This window comes from Elephantulus edwardii, unplaced genomic scaffold, assembly GCF_000299155.1.
Source record: "Elephantulus edwardii isolate Elephantulus edwardi_28Jun2011 unplaced genomic scaffold, EleEdw1.0 scaffold00010, whole genome shotgun sequence".
Taxonomy (NCBI): domain Eukaryota; kingdom Metazoa; phylum Chordata; class Mammalia; order Macroscelidea; family Macroscelididae; genus Elephantulus; species Elephantulus edwardii.
The window spans coordinates 33,676,487-33,694,370 of NW_006399760.1; the positions used below are offsets into that span (position 1 = coordinate 33,676,487).

The following is a 17,884-nucleotide window of genomic DNA, read 5'->3' on the forward strand; positions in this document are numbered from 1 at the left end:
TAAAATAGTGCTAAGATGTCCGGAACAATTTGGAGAGTGTTATTCTAGAACACAACTGGAGATGGGCTTTGCTGCCGCACACCAGGGATTCAGTGAATTGAGATACAGTAAAGGCTAGAACACACCCCTACACATAATTAACACTAGTTTAAGCCTCATAGTAGCCACTATTTTTACTGTTTTTGTCTTTAACTATTTAAGGATGCTTATGTATGCTTATTTGCCCTCCCCTTTGCCTGCCAAGTATTGGAAATGCTTACAAATAGATACTTACCAAACCAGACTTTTCTTTCTCAGAGTGAGTTGGAAAAATTAAATAGGGAATGGTGTTCTCTGAAAACTGTTCTGGTCATGTAAAATCTGATCATGCATCTCAAGTAGATGCATTTATAATTATGTGTCTGCAGTACTCTTAATGTGTTATTAGAAGATTGGATTCATTTTGCTTGTAAATGGGCAGAGCCGCTTACTCATATATTCTAATAGCTGGTGTAAGGAGAGAAACAGTCATTTACATAAAGTGATATTTGTGAAGTGACAGCAAAAGTCAACCCATCTCTGGTACTGGGCCCAAAGAGATGAACACCTCTTTATGGATTCTCAAATGTGGAAGAACTGGGTGTGAACTCAAGCCCCTTGTACTTTTCAGCTCTTGTTTTTTCGGTAGCTCAGAGAATTGTGTTCTAAGTGACATATATTTGATGTTTATTATTGAATTTCGATCCTTTGGACCCTGGACCTACAGCTGTAGCCATCTGTCTGCTGCCTGCCTATCTCTGCTCTGTGATCTCTACCCCTGCCCCACTCCTCCATGTCAGGCCTTCTCATCTTTATAGCGTGTTTCAATAACCTGGGAAGCTTTTGTTAAAAAATTTCTATGATTTGAGTGAAAGTTGACAAATCATACTGGTTTTCATTGAATCATGTATACATATTTTGTTTTATTACAATAACTATAATTTCTTAAATTCATTAATTACAATGTCTCATCAAACTTTTGTTGTAAATTGCCTTTCCCTTCATCTAACTTAGCTATTTATTAATTTTTACCCTCTTCTCCCTCCATTCTCCTTCCTTCTAATCCTCCAAGATGGAGTCTGTCTGTGTGTAAGCCTTTCTGTAGTATTTTAAATTATGCTGTATTTGTCCTTTTTGTGACTGACATATGTCACTCAGCATTATCTGTTCTAGACTCATCCACACTGTGTAGTATTTCACAAATTCTTGACAGTTTTTAAGTGATACATAATACTTGTGTGAATGTACCACAGTTTCTCTGTGCATTCATTCATTCATTCATGAGCATTTAGGGTTGTTTTGAGCTCTTTGCTATTGTAAACAATGCTGCAGTAATCATAGATGTGAATAGAGAGGTTCGTTTAGAAATAACACCAGCCAGGCCTCCAATTGTAAGAGTTACTGATTCCACTTTGTGTACTTTCCTTTTCATATAGAAACAACCTTCAAAAGATAAAAGATTTAGTAAAGAGAAGTTTGGAAGGAGAAGGAATAAAATTTATTGCAGAATCTTACATAGCAAAACATTTGATGACTGACTGGGTTATAATTTCTACCAAGGCCAACTTCATAATCTTAAGATATGTTTTAGCCTTGAATTGGTGAGCCCCTAATGTTTACAGAACTGCTTTGGATGCTGAACATTGTGCAAGGCAGAGGAAGTTTTACAAGTGTATTGCACATGTGGTCCAAAGAACTGGTATTGGATTTTCCAGTGTGAGTGTGTGTGTGAGGAAGAGAGATCACAATGATGACACTCTCTCTTTGGTTTCCTCCTATCTGTAAAGAGGGACTAGTCCACCTTGCCCTGTCTACCAGTCCTCAGGGGTATGGTGGCTACATACACGCCATAATGTATTGAGAAATGAGAAAATGTTTTCGACATCTTCCAGTTCCATGCCACCACCAGGTCTGGTAGATGATTGTGTTGCTGCAGGGAAGATAAAAAGGGAATTTTAACCTGGCTAAAAGGCATTGTTCGAATACATTTAGAATCAAAAGTAGCACATGTGAATCAATGAGTAACCAGAACTAGCTTACTACTAACCAGGGCGGCATGGCCTCACCTCCCAGCTCGATGGACATTCAGGCCCATGTTCTACAGAATCCAGTGTATTGAAAGAGTGGCTGAGACTCAATCAACCTCAACCGACATAAGCTGGTGTCTTATCTTGTTTGAAGGAATAAAGTTAGACTTTTTGAGTTGTTAGGCAACTTTAAAGACTATTTAGCCCCAAGTAAATGCCACAAGTACAAGTAAAACAATTAGCTTTTATAGTCTCTAAGTTTTTTTTTAAAAAAGAAAAATTCATCCTAGTTACAGCTTTGTCTCAGTGGGTGTGTGTGTGTGTGTGTGTGTGTGAGAGAGAGAGAGAGAGAGAGAAAGAGAGAGAGAGAACTTGAGGGTTACTGAGATAACTTTTTAATTTATCTCACCTTGGATGAAAAGGAAATATTTTTGGGTAGCTTGTTGTTGAGGTAAGAACCAGCTTACTCTTTGCAGATGGTGGGGCTGCCCTGTTTGACATGATCCTTGGTTGTGTTGGGAAACCTGATTCCAGCCTCTATCTGTACCACTTCAAGGGTGACTAGGAGCTGAGCCCAGATGAAAACACACTGGCTGTGCTTCAAGCTGTGTGGGTTGGATCTGGTATTGGATCACAGGGAGGGATAATGGTGAGGTGGGGAAATCTTAGTGGGGCATCTTCTGTGGGCGAGTGTGTGGTTTCAGAGCTGCTTGAAATGCTTCTCTCAGGTGAACTTTTTAAAAATGGCTGCTACTGGTCCTACGTCTGGAGGTCTGCTCCCCACACCTATTTTCCATTCTCCCCTGCCAGGACCTAAACACTTCCACCCTCTAAACCATGTCACCTGCTGTTGGACTGTAGGAAATGGGTTCGCTGCAGTCCACGGGCCTTCCCAGACCTTGCTTGTTTTCCTCAGTACCTCCTGGGGATCTGCTTGAGGATCCATCAGTTGGAGTAGATATTTGGGAGGTTTGAATTTCTATTCCTGATCCTTAAAGTCTAAGCAGGGACCCAGATCCTTGCTAGTTCTTTTGTTGTGTGTGTTTGTGGCACTTGCTGCTACTGGTGTCAGCTGCCATCAGATTGGCCTGTAACTCGATTCATGATAACCCATCTACAGCCGAATCATGTTCTTTGCCATGTACTCACCCTACACTTGGTTGTGGGTAGACACCATTGTGATCCATGGGGTTTGCATGTCACTTATTGCTTTTTGGCAGTAGGTTGCCAGGCCTTTCTTCCTAGTCCTATCTTAGTCCTGATACTATACTGAAACCTATTCAGCCTCATAGTAGCATGCAGACCCTCACGATGCAAATTTAACTTGAATGAAAGTTGAAAATTATACCATTCAGTCTTGTCCACTTAGAGAAAGTAAATGAAGAAAAGTGTCACCTTGACTTTATATTTCATTTTTTAAAATTTTATTATTGTTGTTTTTAATTTCAATGAACATTTACAGAGATTGTGAATTTCCATTCATTCATTGTTGCACTTTTCTCCCCACCCAACCCACACACACTCCCACCCCCCCCCCCAGTTCGCTCCTCTCCTTGAAAAACCAAAAGAAAAACTCCTTCATTGGTATGCACACCCCCATTCCCACCCCAAGTATACTCCACTCTGGAACCCTCATTCCAAACTTTTATGATAGCCATAATGCCCTAAAATATATTCTTTTTAAACTGTTCTCTCCCTCATAGGCTTCAATGCAATATGCATAATTTATCTATTTTTTTTCTCACACTTAACCCCACCCTGATGTCAGCCTCATTCACCATACAGTATTTATCCTTTTGTGACTGAGATATTTCACTCAGCATAATGTCCTCCAGGGTCACCCGTTTTGAATAATATTGCATGAGTTCCTTGTTTTTCAATGCAGCATAGTATTCCATTGTGTGTGTATACCACAGCTTCTCTATCCATTTGTTTGTTGATGGGCACTTAGGATGTTTCCAACTCCTTGCTAATGTGAACAAAGCCGCAATAAACATGGGTGTGCATATATCGGCTTGGATGTTGGTTATGGTCTCTTTAGGGTATATTCCCAGTAGTGGAATTGCTGGGTCAAATGGTATCTCTGTTTTCTATTTTTCAATTTAAGAATACCTAGCAGCCAGCGCTCTCTTGTCAAATTGTTTGCAACTCACAGCCACCCTCCATCAGGTTTCTGAGGCCATAAATCATTACTGGTGGAAACTGCTTCACTTTCTCTTGAGTGGCTGGTGAATTTACCTTTCAGTTAAAAGCCCAACATAGAGTATTGTTGTAAAGCACTTAGAATAGTGCCTGATGTATTAAAAAGCCATCCATATATGTTAGCTATTTGCTGTTGCCCTCATCAGTGTTTTTAGGTTGGACTCATGTCTGTCCTTATGTTCATGAATTTTTAAAATGCAGTGCAGGCTATGATTTTAATTGAAAAGGATAATTCACTCATTGCCATTGAGTTGGAACCAATTCATATCTGATCCTCGGAAGGGTTTTCACAGACTGTAAATCACACAGGAGGGGATTGCCTGTTTTTCTCCAACAGAGCAGCAGATGGATTGAGTCACCTTAAGGTTGGAAGTGTAACTCCTTCCCCACTAGGCCACCAGAGCTCTGTAGGAGATAACTAGGAGGGCAGATACTGCTAGCAGAAGAAATGAACACCAAAAGAAATCACATGCCTCATACCAGCTTACACATTGGCAGGAGACTTAATTCTGATAATCTTGAACCAATAACAGTGAGGTGAATTGTACTGCCTTTGAACTCAGTGGAGTCGAAGCTTGTCATGTGTTCATTCATTCATGAAGGAAACATTTCTAGGTCACCTGCTGCTGCTGCTGTTGTTATTGTTGTGTCCTGTTGAGTACCCTCCCATAGCTGACCCTCTCTCTGATTTTCAGAGGCATTTAATTGCACAGAAGGAGATTGCCCATCTTTCTCCCATGGAACAGTTGGTGGGTTTGAAATATGTGCCATTGAGTTGCCAGCACAACTCCTTACCACTAGACTACTGGAGCTCAGAGCGTCTACTACATGTACAAAAAAGACCACGAGAATAATTTGTTAGATTCTTCTAATAATTAGTATGTAGGTGAGGTCTGTAAATTAGGAGACACAGAGGATGATAGGCACAGGCTAAACATCAGATGTAAAGACATTTGGAATTGGTGGCAGGATGCCCTGAAGTCACAGTGAGTATAATGTTTATTTGGGTTTGGTCTTTTATTATTATTGTTGTTGTTTTAAAAAATTACTTCTGAACCTCATTGTGATCATTGTGAAAAGAACAAAGCAAAACTCCTATAGATCTCTGATCCTAAATCACTGACTCCATTTGTGCAAATTCCAGCCTTTTAATAAAGCGAATGCCACCATAGTTTGTTACTTAATTCAGGCAGCTGGGGTCTAAATGTGCTTAGCCAGGTGTGCTCCCATTTAACAGGCTTACAGGTAAAGGCCTGGCTTTTGAGAACCAATAGAGAATGAAGGGATTGCTGGAGATGGCCTCTGTACTGGAGGAGCTTGGCGGGATTAAGCCAGGGTCAGGTTGACAGTGGTGCAGTGTGGGTGGCCCGGGGACTTGTGTTTGCAAGTGTGATCATGTGTGACCCCGTGCCTTCAAATTGGAAGGGGTTGTTTACAGACACTAGGGTGAAGATTGCTTCTTTCCTCATCCTGCCGTTTATTTATTCATCTGGCTCTTTTGTCAAGATTCTGTACAAAGACCTTTTAATCCCCCACCCGTTTTTTTCACGTGTTTCTTTTCTTTAATTTCTCATTTTGCAGTTTACTTCCCATACTAGGATTTTCCCTGCCTTGTATGGAGAGGGTTTTTTTATTCTGTGACATTGAAGGAATAAAATTAAGCCAGTCTCTCTGGATCATCTTGAACAGATGTTAAAAAGTTTAAAACCAGGGATCAAATTCTCTTCTTGACTTTATAATTGAATTTTTGTTATTATAGATTCTCTTCTGCATTTTTTATGCATTAACCATTGTGTTGTCTCATCCCTTATAAACAAGTGTTGTCAATTTGGAAAAGGAAATTTAAAGATTCAAAGGAACTTAACGAGATACGATTTCTTTTGTGAGCAATTCATCTTTGTTAAAAAGGATAGATTATCTCCAAATTACATAGATTTACCCTTAACTCTCACATACTTTTAGACAGCTTTTTCATTATCTTATCAAAGGTGATTTTTTTTTTCTCCCCTCTTCCCTGTAGAGTGATTTAGCTATTTATTTCCCCTGATAAGCAACATTCTTCTAATTTGCCAAAATGCACTGTATGAAACACACTTTGATAAGAATCTTTGTGGACCGGAAAACTTTCCATTGATCATGGGGAGGGCAGGGTGTATGTTTTAACTCGAGATAGCCCCAGCTCTGCCTGGTCTCCTTCAAAGTTTTTTGGTCTCTCATTTCAGCCACAATTACAAGTTCATCCGAAAATGATGACCGGAGTGGCTCCAGTTTGGAATGGAGTAAAGACGGAAGCCTAAGGTTGGGGGTTCAGAAGGGAGTACTCCATGATCGCAGGGCAGATAATTGCTCCCCAGTGGCAGAAGAGGAGACCACAGGGTCAGCGGAGAGCCTGCTGCCCAAGGCTGAAGGCTCAGTTGGAGATGGTCCAATTCCTTATTCTCAGAGCTCCAGCTCATTAATAATGCCACGGCCCAACTCAGTTGCAGGTAAGGCCTCTCTTCCCCCAGACGGGTTCTCTGTCTGGGTTTAAGGTGTCCTGTGTTCACTGTCTTCCTGTGATCTAGTGTAAAAAGTTGTCAGCTAGGAAATGGATCCATTCACAAGTCAGCTTTGTGGTCTAGATACTTCTAGGCCTGCGTGTACCCATCTGTAAGCATGCTAAGGCTACGCTTCATGGTTGTTAAGTGACCTGTCTGTGCTGGAATGTTGTGAGTCTGTGATGTGGACAATCTCAACCTCAGTTTGTGAAGGGAGGAAGTACAAAAACTCTCCCTGGTTGAATTAATGACGTTTTATTACATCTTGGTAAATGAAGAGCATTACTCAGAATTGTTACTATTAGCTTTGAGAGTTTCTAATCTAACCCACAAAGTTTTTTTGTATAATTAATCCCAATTTAATGGAAGCAAAGTGGAATTTCTAGATAATTTAGTTGTAATGGAACCCATAGCTAGAAACCATAAATGGCTGGAAATGGGAGCATTCAGATAAGGAAATGAAAACAGGTGGGACATACAGGCTTAGCAAGATGTCACACCTGGAATGGAGAGAAGGACACAAATACCTGGGATTGTTGGCTGGTCGGAGGACAGAAGAACTGAGTGGTCCTCCAGCAGGGCGAGTAGGTTGGGATGGGTGTGGAAAGGAACTCGGCTTCAGAGCTCTTAAATCTGGTGTAAGGTCTTAGATTGTTAAAACTCCATTCCCGCAAGAAGTTGCACTGCAATCCCAGAGGTACACAGTTCGAAATCCACCAGATGCTCTGCTAGAGAAGGAGGAGCAATCTCCTCCTGTACCAGTCAGATCCGATTTGACGGTACGCACAAAAAAGATAAAATAAAATGTATTTTTTTTATAAAAAAACAAAAAAACACCAGCAACTCTATTTTCCTAAATTGAGTTTTAAAAGGGACTTTGCCCTGGCCATTCTTTGTTACTGTTAGAGTGTTTCAGTTTTCTCCTTTTAAAAAGACATCATGCTCGAAAGGTGGAGGGTCAGTGAAAAATAGGAAGACTCTTTAACAAGAGTTAACAAGTGACTGCAACAGTGGATTTGGGCATATAGGATAGTGCAAGATAAGGCAAGATTCAGATCTGTTGTTCTATGAGTTGTACTCAGCTCAATGGCACTGAACCCGCTTCTCCTGGCATAAGAAGGTTTTTCTGTAGTCTGCTTTGCTCCTTCAAGATGTGTAGCTCTCTGGTGGTTGAGGGTTGTGGTTTTTTTTGGTTTTTGTCTTTTTAACATTATATCACTGAAGCAGCTTATAAATAAATAACCCTGATGGTAAAGTTCTGAGGCACAACTCTAATTTACTTTCAAAGGCAATGGATGGCCTTGTTCCAAAAGAGGAATTTGGAATGTCTGCCAGAGAGAAGAGCTGGGAACATTATGAATCCTGAGTGGTGATTCTTCCATGGAGCTCTGTGTCCTCCCACAGCCTTTAGCATAATACGTTGTCCTCTTGGCCCTTTAGGTCGTTTGCCTCCTGAGGAGGAATAGTGTCTCTGTACCACCGCAGAACTTGATTCAGAACTTGGCAGCCTTATTAGTTTCAACAAATGGCAAATGTGTATTCAACTTGATCAAGCTATTTTAAAATTAGAGAACACATTAATACATTCATTTTAAGAGTGTTAAAAGCACCCGCTCAGGGCTCTGGTTTCTGCCTCATGTTCTTTTATGTGGCCGCCTGCCAGGTGAAGTGACAGTGGGTGTGAACTGAGGTTTTCCAGGTGACTGCAGTGAGTGGAGAGCTGGGCTTGCAGGATTCTGCTGTGCTCATTCATTAACTTGTGCGCCTGCCCTGGATCTAGGCCCCCTGTGGAATGGAGGGGTTTACCTCTGGGTTTGAGCAGGCCCTGTGTGGCCTAATGAGTTTGCTCATTTCTTTTGTGTTACATATTTTAAAGACTAAAAGAGGATAATGTGGGGAAGAAATAGACCAAATGGCCTTACTTTATAGTATTTGTTACCAAGTTAGGAGCCGCCTGGGTACACTCTTCTTTGCTGACCCTCCTACCCCAAGGCTGAACTTCAGCTTCAAGGGAATTGTAAGATTTTTCAAGTATCATTTGACCGGGGGGGGTGGGGGGGGGCAGAAATACAGTTCAGTTTGTACTGACTACGGGCCTCAGGGCTGTCTGGCTAATGAGTAGACCAAATGGCCTTACTTTATAGTATTTGTTACCAAGTTAGGAGCCGCCTGGGTACACTCTTCTTTGCTGACCCTCATACCCCAAGGCTGAACTTCAGCTTCAAGGGAATTGTAAGATTTTTCAAGTATCATTTGACCGGGGTGGGTGGGGGGGGGCAGAAATACAGTTCAGTTTGTACTGACTACGGGCCTCAGGGCTGTCTGGCTAATGAGTAGAAGGCAGGTGTTACAAACAGGGTGGTAAATACTGCTCAAATGTTAGAAGGAAACCATTTGTGTTTAAGGACCTTTGGAGGAACATATACTGCAGTCCCTTAGAAGTATTTTCCTGTTGTTGTTGATTGCCTTCAAGTAGAGCATGACTCATAGCGACCCCATGAACAAAAGGCCTCAAGCCCCTCTACAACTATGGACATTTATCAAAGTTCATAGAGTTTCTGGAAGTATGTTATTTAGGAAGTGGATGCCAGTCCTGCTTCCAGTTTGCTGTTAACATATGTGAATTGCCGTTTGGTGGGAAAGGTGTTTTTGTGTGTGGGCAGAATACGGAAGGGTATGACTGAGCTCACTAATCCCAGCACCTCTCTGGGACCTAGCATCCACGAGGGATGTTATGAGGAGTCCCTAAGGAGGCCATCCGTACCTGTAATCGAGCCTGTTATGAAAAGCCCCAATTGTCTGCGTAAACACAGGTATGTCTAATACAGTGGCAATTTTTGTAAAGTAATTTGGTGAGTTTTGGAAATGGTGTCCTGTCCTGAGGTTTTCTCTGAAGGTGTTGTTGGATGGGATTGGCTTAGAGCTGCCGTCCAGGCATTTCTGCACCTCCCATCAACATGTGGGACCCAGCACCTTTCTCCTTCTTAAATACACAGCATGAGAGCCCTTTACAGTACTGTCATAGATGTAGTAGTCTGGTAAACAATTGGGCTCTACCAATTTTAACTTGTTAAATTTTAATTTGGCCTTTTGTTCATAGTGTTGCTATGAGTTGTGCTCAACTCGAAGACAATTAATTGACAACAACAATTTTAACTACTTTTTCTTTTTAAAATATTTCTAATGGCTCACAGAACAGAGTTCTTTTTCCTTAAGCATAGTTACCATCCAATTTTCATGAAATTCAAGCTGGAAATTGCTCTAAACTTACTGGCATTTCCCTTCAATATTTGAGTCTGTCACATGACTTGCAGTTTTAGCAGATGTATCTTTTTGTTCTGCTTAGAAAAGACTCTCCTGCTCAAAAGACACAAACACCTAAACCCACTGTGACCATATATGTTCTGACGCATGGCAACCCTGTATGGTAGAAGTGACTCATAGAGTTTCTGAAACTAAGTCTACCATAAACCTAAACCAAGTCTAAACCATACAGACTATCACCTCTGTCCTGCAGAGAAGCTGGTGGGTTTCAGCATGAGACCTTTTGTAAGTAACTGAGCACTTTAGCCACTGCACCAACAGGGCTCCTTCCACTCCTCTGTCCCTACTCCAAAAACATTTTCTTGCAGCATCTTGTTTTCCCAGGTATTAGACATCTCTGTGTGTGTGTGTGTGTGTACGTGTATACACAAATGGAGTAAGTGTATTATTAAATTATAGAGGTGTTAGCAGTAGTTTGATTGCAAGAAGAAATTATTGCTTTCCCTCTGGTTCCCCCCCCCCCCTTGGCCATGTTTAAGATTTAGAAGGTTTTTACTGTTAAATACTGACAGTGAGTCTGATACTTCGAGCAATGTCTGGGAACCTAGCACAGGCATATATGAGAGGACAGAACACCTGCTCAGTATAGGCTGATAGTAGGTGGACACATAGCTTAAACAGCTGAGGTTGCATTGCTCTGGTTCCACTATATCTGTTAGTGGCTCTGAAAATTACTTTGAATAGAGAGGTAGCTGGCAGGTGGTGGCTAGCAGCTCTGCAGAGAGATGACCCATTTTGGGTCAGCTTAGTCGTGGTTGAAATAGAGCATCAGATAGTGTTTTGAAGTTACTATGGGGGCTTTGTCACATACTTTGCAGCTAAAATGTATTGACTTAATTAAAAACCCCATGTTGTCATGTTGGAACCTCCATTGATTTTCCAAAGCTGTAAATTACAAACGAGGAGATTGCTTATCTTTTTCCCTCAGAGCCTTTGGTGAACTTGAATTGCCAGAGAGGCTGCCTTTGGGTTGGCATCACATTAAAACAGAGATGTTTGAAATATTACCATTTCTTTTGCATCTTTGCCAAGCTGGGATTTATTTATAAAAGAAAAAAAAATTTAAATTATGAGTTATGACAAGGTTTGTAGAGCAGACCAGTTTTGTATTCTTCAGTTCAGCCGGTTCACATATGGCTCAGCACATTTTGGATAAAGTCTGCAGAGAAAATTGATTTTTGTTCAACTATTCATACGTGTTTTGAAACCTTGATTGTGATCCACATGATATAAAATCACTCTTCCCACTTCCTCCATGTGTTCCCCGTTTATCCTTTCTTAACCTTTCTTGCCTTCTGAACTTGAAATTGGAGCACTTTTTTGGGGTTGTTCTTCATTAAGTTATCTTAATTTCTCAATATTTTTAAAAATGCTTTTAACTACTGCAAAGTTACAAATTGTTACATTCAAAGAGGTTAAGAGAAGTGGAGAAATGGAAAACCTTTTCCTGAGGCTCTAATGTGCAAGTGTCTTTATGTTTTCTGGGATGAAGTCCTTCCTCACTCAGATTCTGACATGATGGGCGCATTCACAGTGATGTTAGAAAGGAGCCTGGAAGTGTGTTCCAAGCTGTGTTGTCAGGAGATGAGGGATGATAGATACGGTTCATGCTGAAGTTCTACTTGTCTTGGTTGTTTCTCCAAGGACTGGGAGAAAAGGACAGCCTGGGTGACAAAACCTATTAGATCTCAGTTGTTAACCTGAAGGTTCATCATTCAAACCCACCCAACATCTGTGGAAGACAGACCTGACAAACTATTTCCATAAGGTTATAGCTGAGAAAACCTCATGCCTCAGTTCTGCTCATGTTACAATACAGAGGGACTGCCATGAGTCAGAATCAATTCAGTAAAAGCTTGGTTTGTTTTGGTTTGCCTAGGAATTCGGGGTTTTTTTGGTGGTGGTTTTTAAATGGGAAAGATATGCATGGTAGATGTCCTTGTGCATGGAATATTCACATAAATATGTACATGACATGTAACCAGGTTCTACCTGAAAGACCTGGGAGCATAAAGGTTTGTCTGGCGGTGTAGTCCATAAAGAGTTGCACTGTTAACACTTACGTGGTGCCTCTTTGGAAGTTTGAATCCACCAGTGGCTCCCCAGGAGGAAGATGAGCAGTCTCCTCCTGTGCTGGTTACAGCCTTGGCAAACCTTCTGGGGTGTCAGCTATGAGTCAGTTCTGACTCAGCGACCAAATTTATGGTGCCACGTGTTACCCCTAGCTGTAAGAATGTGAGTAGGGCACATATTTAATGGCTTTTGAGGGAATGCAGCAAGATGGGGCATTACTACCAAGAATTGGGCTTTCCTGGAGCTTCCCAGGTGGTGAGTGAATGACCCACCCGGTGGTACCTGAAGTGAAGAAGAAAGGATTACACCTCAGGAGGGGAATTAGAATCGGTGAAGACTGAACAGACAGTGCTAGTAGCAGCTGGTATTGGAACCTGAGTTTGTCTCTAAGACAGAGGGCTCAACTTGACTTCTGTCCTCCACTGATTGATCCTGCTGATGATTTTACCAACCCTTAGAAGTAAGGCTTAATCTTTGGAATGTATCCCCCATAGCCTCCTTCCTCATTTGTCCTCAGTTACATGTGTGTTTTATTTATTTCACTGGAAGATATGTTTAAGGTCAGTAGTAAATAAGAATTTTCTTAAAAGACAAAAACTTGCACATACTTGTTTGCAAGATTTTCTTATGAGTAGAAAAAATCTTTTGCATGAGTTATTTTTATAATACAACTTACAAGTATGCTTGAATAGAGACTTTTTTAAAGCAGGTACTATATTCTGTGAATTTATTGGTCAGAGGTATATGTGATTCTTCTTTTGAAAATTTCAAGAAATACATATTTCATTCTTCCCATTTCTTCCTTGTGTTTGCCTTCTGCTTTCCAAATCCCTCCTCTTTCTGAAATTTAATTTGGGCCTTTATTTGTGACCCTGTAGACCAAAACCCACAAAACTCCAAACTCATCACCATCAAATCGATCTGAGTCCTATAGACTCTCTATGTTATACAATAGAATGGCCACCTAGGGTTTTCCTAGCTGTAATCTTTTTGGAAACAGATTTCCAGGTGGTTTATCTTTTTGTTTTTCTTTTTTGCCTATGACACATTGCCTGGGTTTGAATCACCAACCTCTAGATTAAAAGTCCAGGTAATATTGTTTGTGCCACCCAGGAACTTATCTGCACATGTGCATACAAATGTGTGCATAAACATTTAAAATTTAGGAATACATTTCTTTTTGGTAAAATCCATGTGGATCCTTGTTCTGCTGAGACTTATTCTAAGCATTCCTGGTAATGTGGGAAGACCCAAACAGAAACCACTCACTTAACGAGATAGGAATTTTGTGCAAGAACTAAGAGTTCCCAGGAAACAGAGAAATCCAGTACCTGACACATGTTTGCAGTAAGTACGGAAACATAACTGAGTAGCACTTGATTGCCAAGGTTCCTCACAAAATGCATGATGAATTCTGTCTCTTTCCAGGAATAATAGAAAATTCTGGCAACTGTATCTGCATGGCTTTGTCTTAAGAATGAGGAGCCCTTGTTTTTACCACTTTTGATGACCTATATTTATATTGCTGGAAAAATAAATAGGAGCAGACAGAATAATCTAAAGCACTTTTAAGTAAATTTTGTTGAAAGCCTAAACTTAATTTCTTAATAGTTTATATTTTAAAGCAGTTTGAGTAAGAAATTAAGCTCAACTTTGAAGAGACTAAACTCCAGTTTCTTATTACAGCGACAAGCTCAACCAAATTAGAAGATCTGAGTTACTTAGATGGGCAGCGAAACGCTCCACTTCGAACATCCATTAGATTACCATGGCACAGCACAGCAGGAGGTAGGGCACAGGAAGTTAAAGGTATTTATCCGGAATCAGCTGTGACAATGAACATGATTAGCTCATTCAGTAAACACACAAAGTCTGCACTAATTGGTTTTAAACAAACTTTTAAAAACAAATTATGTGAGGCATGGTTGTGCACTCAGCACTTTTTTGCAAGACATGGTGGAGGCATCTTTTAACAGTATTGGGATTCTCTCATGAAACGTGACTGATTGTCTTACTTTTGGAGATAATACTGCAATATATATATATATATATATATATCTGTTACCAGTAAGGAATTGACTTATCGGCCTACTGGGCACTTCCTCAGTCCACCAGAATGTACAGTTATGTAGTTGGGTGCCTTGACACATAGACAGAGCACCTGATGCCCCATGAGAGTGGCTTGGTCTCTAGAAACATGCATTTTCATTTTGCTCATAAAGAAGTGAAGGAATCACACTTTACTATGGTTTCAGCTAAACCAACAAAATGTAGTGTGGCCCCTTGCATCATTTACTCCAGTCTTCAGTGCATTTGAAGATAATTGAAACAAGAAAAGACTCCACTTCTCCTCTCATTGCTGTCACGTGGACTCATAGCTGACCCTCGAGCAGCTTTTCTGAGGCAATAAATCACATGGAAGGAGTTTGCCCATTTTTCTCCCATTGAACAGCTGGTAGAATTGAACCACCCTCCTTTAGGTTGGTAGCGCAACACTCTAACATTGTAGGTTCCTAGAAATTATTTTTTAAAAGACACCTTATAAAAAGGTTAAAGATGATATGATAAGCAAAGTCCTACTAGAAGTACTAGTAGAACTAGACAAGAAATACTTGGATCCCTTGTAGGTTAAAGCTAAAATCTGTACTAAGAATAACAGATGTGATGATATAGTCTGAGTTTTTTGTGTATGTATAAAATGATTGACATTCTCCTAAAATAACAATCTTTTTTTTTCCCTTTTTAAGCACGATTTGCTCCCTACAAGCCACAAGACATTTTGTTGAAACCCTTGTTGTTTGAAGTGCCGAGTATAACAACAGATTCTGTGTTTGTGGGAAGGGATTGGCTCTTTCACCAGATAGAAGAGAACTTGAGGAACACAGAACTGGCAGAAAATAGAGGCGCCGTTGTTGTTGGAAATGTGGGATTTGGGAAGACGGCAATCATCTCAAAGTTGGTGGCACTTAGCTGCCATGGAGGCCGCATGAGGCAGATCGCGTCCAACAGCCCCAGCTCATCACCTAAAAGTATGTGTTTTAATCACTTGCCTACTTTATTATAATAATATCTGATGGGTAGAGGAAATTGCTGTTTGGGTAGACATAAATTACCAATTTTTTTCCTAAGTTATTCAAGCTACCTATCAGGTTTGTGATCATATGCTAGAGAACTATTAAAGATTTCCATATGTCCATATGTAACTATAACCTGGGGAAGGCAGCTCTTCCTTGGTGTACTTGTAAACTCTAACCCTTGACCTGCTTTGTGCTTGGACAGAAATGGGGTAGTGAGGCCTGATCAAGTGTCCTGGTAGATTTGTGGTTCACAAACCCGAGGGCTAGACTCTTGGCAGAATAAGCCATGTGGAAACCATAGTGGTTTTGTACTCTGTTCTTTCTAAATCCTTTGTGTCTCCCGTGCTGGATTTATCAAAATTGTAAAGACAAAATTAGAAACGGAGAAAAGTAGTGTAATGTTTACCTATTCACTGCTCATTTTATGTGCAATAAGGCCATTAAAAAGAACGTGTTAAATAAGGTGAACAGTTACATTCATTACATTTAATAAAAACCAGTATTTATCTATGGCTGAAACCATGGTCTGATCCTACTATTTCTACTCCTTCAATCTGTTAAATTGTGTTGCTGCACTAAGACAGAACTGTTATTACATTGATTTAGTAACTGGAGAAATGAGACTGGCTCAGGATCAGGCAAGGTTCAGAACTATTGTACATAGTTGCAGGTGACTTGATGGAATATAACAACAAAAACAGTACATAAAAAGGGAGTTCTGGTGGCCTTGTGGGTAAGGAGTTGTGCTGCTAACTCAAAAGCAGGTGGTTCAAATCCAGCAGCTTCTCCAAGGGAGAAAGACGGGGGCAGTCTCTGAAAATCTGCTGGAGAGTTAGCTTTGAGTCAGTTCCAACTCCACAGCTATGAATTGTTGTTTGTTTGAGTATATAAAATATGAAGATCCATGACACATCGTGGGGAACTTCTTTATAATGATAAATAGAGAAAGTGGAAAACAAAATTCTTTTTGTGCTAGAATGATGCCTATGTGACACTAATGGTAAGAAATAATGATCTGAAAAGACATTTGATCAAGTGAAAACAGCTTGAATAGTTTAGGCTGTGTGTGGGTAGATGAATTTTTTATTTTCTGTAGATCTTATCTCTGCTTCATTGACTATGCGAAGGCTTTTGACTGTGTGGATCACAACAAGATGTGGCTGATTCTGTGAAGAATGGGAATCCCAGAACATTTGATTGTGCTTATTCAAAACCTATACTTGAACCGAGAGGCAATAGTCAGAACAGAATGAGGACACACTGCCTGGTTCAAAATCAAGAAGGGAGTTTGTCAGGGATATATTCTGTCTCCACACCTTTTGAATCTGTATGCAGAACAGATTATCTGAGACGCTGGGCTGTACAAGGAGTAAAGTGGCATGAGAGTTGGTGGAAGATTCATCAACAGCCTGCGTTATGCAGATGACACAACCCTGCTTGCTGAAACTGAGGAGGACCTGAAGTGCTTGCTGCAGAAGGTCAAGCACTTCAGCCTTCAATATGGGTTGAAGCTCAGCATCAAGAAAACGAAGATTCTCACCACTGGACCAATTGGCAGCATCATCATTGATGGTGAAGAAATTGAGATAGTTAACAGTTTTAGTTTCCTTGGCTCAACAGTCAACACTCTTGGTACCAGCAGCCAGGAGGAAATCAAGAGATGAATTGCATTGGGAAAGTCAGCTGTCAGGGACCTCTCCAGAGTACTAAAGAGCAAGACGTCAGGCTGGAGACTAAGGTGTGCCTGATCCAGGCCATAGTCTTTGCAATTGCGTGCTATGCAGTAGATAGCTGGACAGTGATAAGAGATGATAAAGAATTAATTCCTTTGAGTTGTGGTGCTGGGGAAGAGTGTTGAATATACCATGGACTGCTAGGAGAACAGATTTGTCCTGGAGAGGGTGAAACCGGGTTGCTCCTTGGAGGCAAAGATCCTGAAGCTTCATCTGACATACTTTTGGCATGTTGCAAGGAGGAATCATTTCTTGGAGAGGGACATCATGTTTGGGTGAGTGGAGGGACAGCACAAGAGAGGAAGACCCTCGATGAGATTCACCAATTCCGTGATTGGAGTAATGGGAGTAGGTGTGTCAGAGACAGTGAGGTTGACACAGGATAGAGCATGGTTAAGTCTGTGTACGGGTCACTATGCATCGCAAGCGACTGGATGACATATAAAAACAACAAATATTTAAACATTGCTGAAATATTAATAAAAATAAGAATGTCAGATCCTAATCTGAAAGTAAAACTCTGGCATTCAGAGGATATATTTTTGATATCAAGAAATACCAACTAAAGATGGTTTAAGATAGTAAGCTTAACCCTGTACTTACTTGAATCTTTTACCACCTCCCTCTAGCCATGTCTGTAGGTTCTTGACTTTATTTAAAATGTTAGCATATTTTCTTTACGGATTTTTTCCCCATTCATTTTGTTTTTTTAAATAACATGGCTAAACATTTGCCTTCTCAGCCTTTTTTGTGTGTACAGTTCCATAAGATTGATTCTCTTCCGCATGGCAGACAACTGTTGCCACTCTGTTTTGAGATTTTTTTTTTTTTAACTCCCCTTTAGAAGATGCTCAGTTCTCAGAAAGTTGTGACTCCTCCTTTCTCTTCCAACT

General features: G+C 40.6%; 1 protein-coding gene across 1 annotated transcript in view; it reads left to right on the forward strand.

The window, feature by feature from the left end:
- The window catches only part of TANC1 (tetratricopeptide repeat, ankyrin repeat and coiled-coil containing 1), a 223,375-nt gene that overhangs the window by 143,550 nt on the left and 61,941 nt on the right, over positions 1–17,884 (forward strand). Inside the window, exons 8-10 of the mRNA XM_006880820.1 lie at positions 6,470–6,733; positions 13,868–13,969; positions 14,929–15,210. Coding sequence (XP_006880882.1) covers positions 6,470–6,733; positions 13,868–13,969; positions 14,929–15,210 — 648 coding nt within the window. The remainder of the gene's footprint in view (positions 1–6,469; positions 6,734–13,867; positions 13,970–14,928; positions 15,211–17,884) is intronic.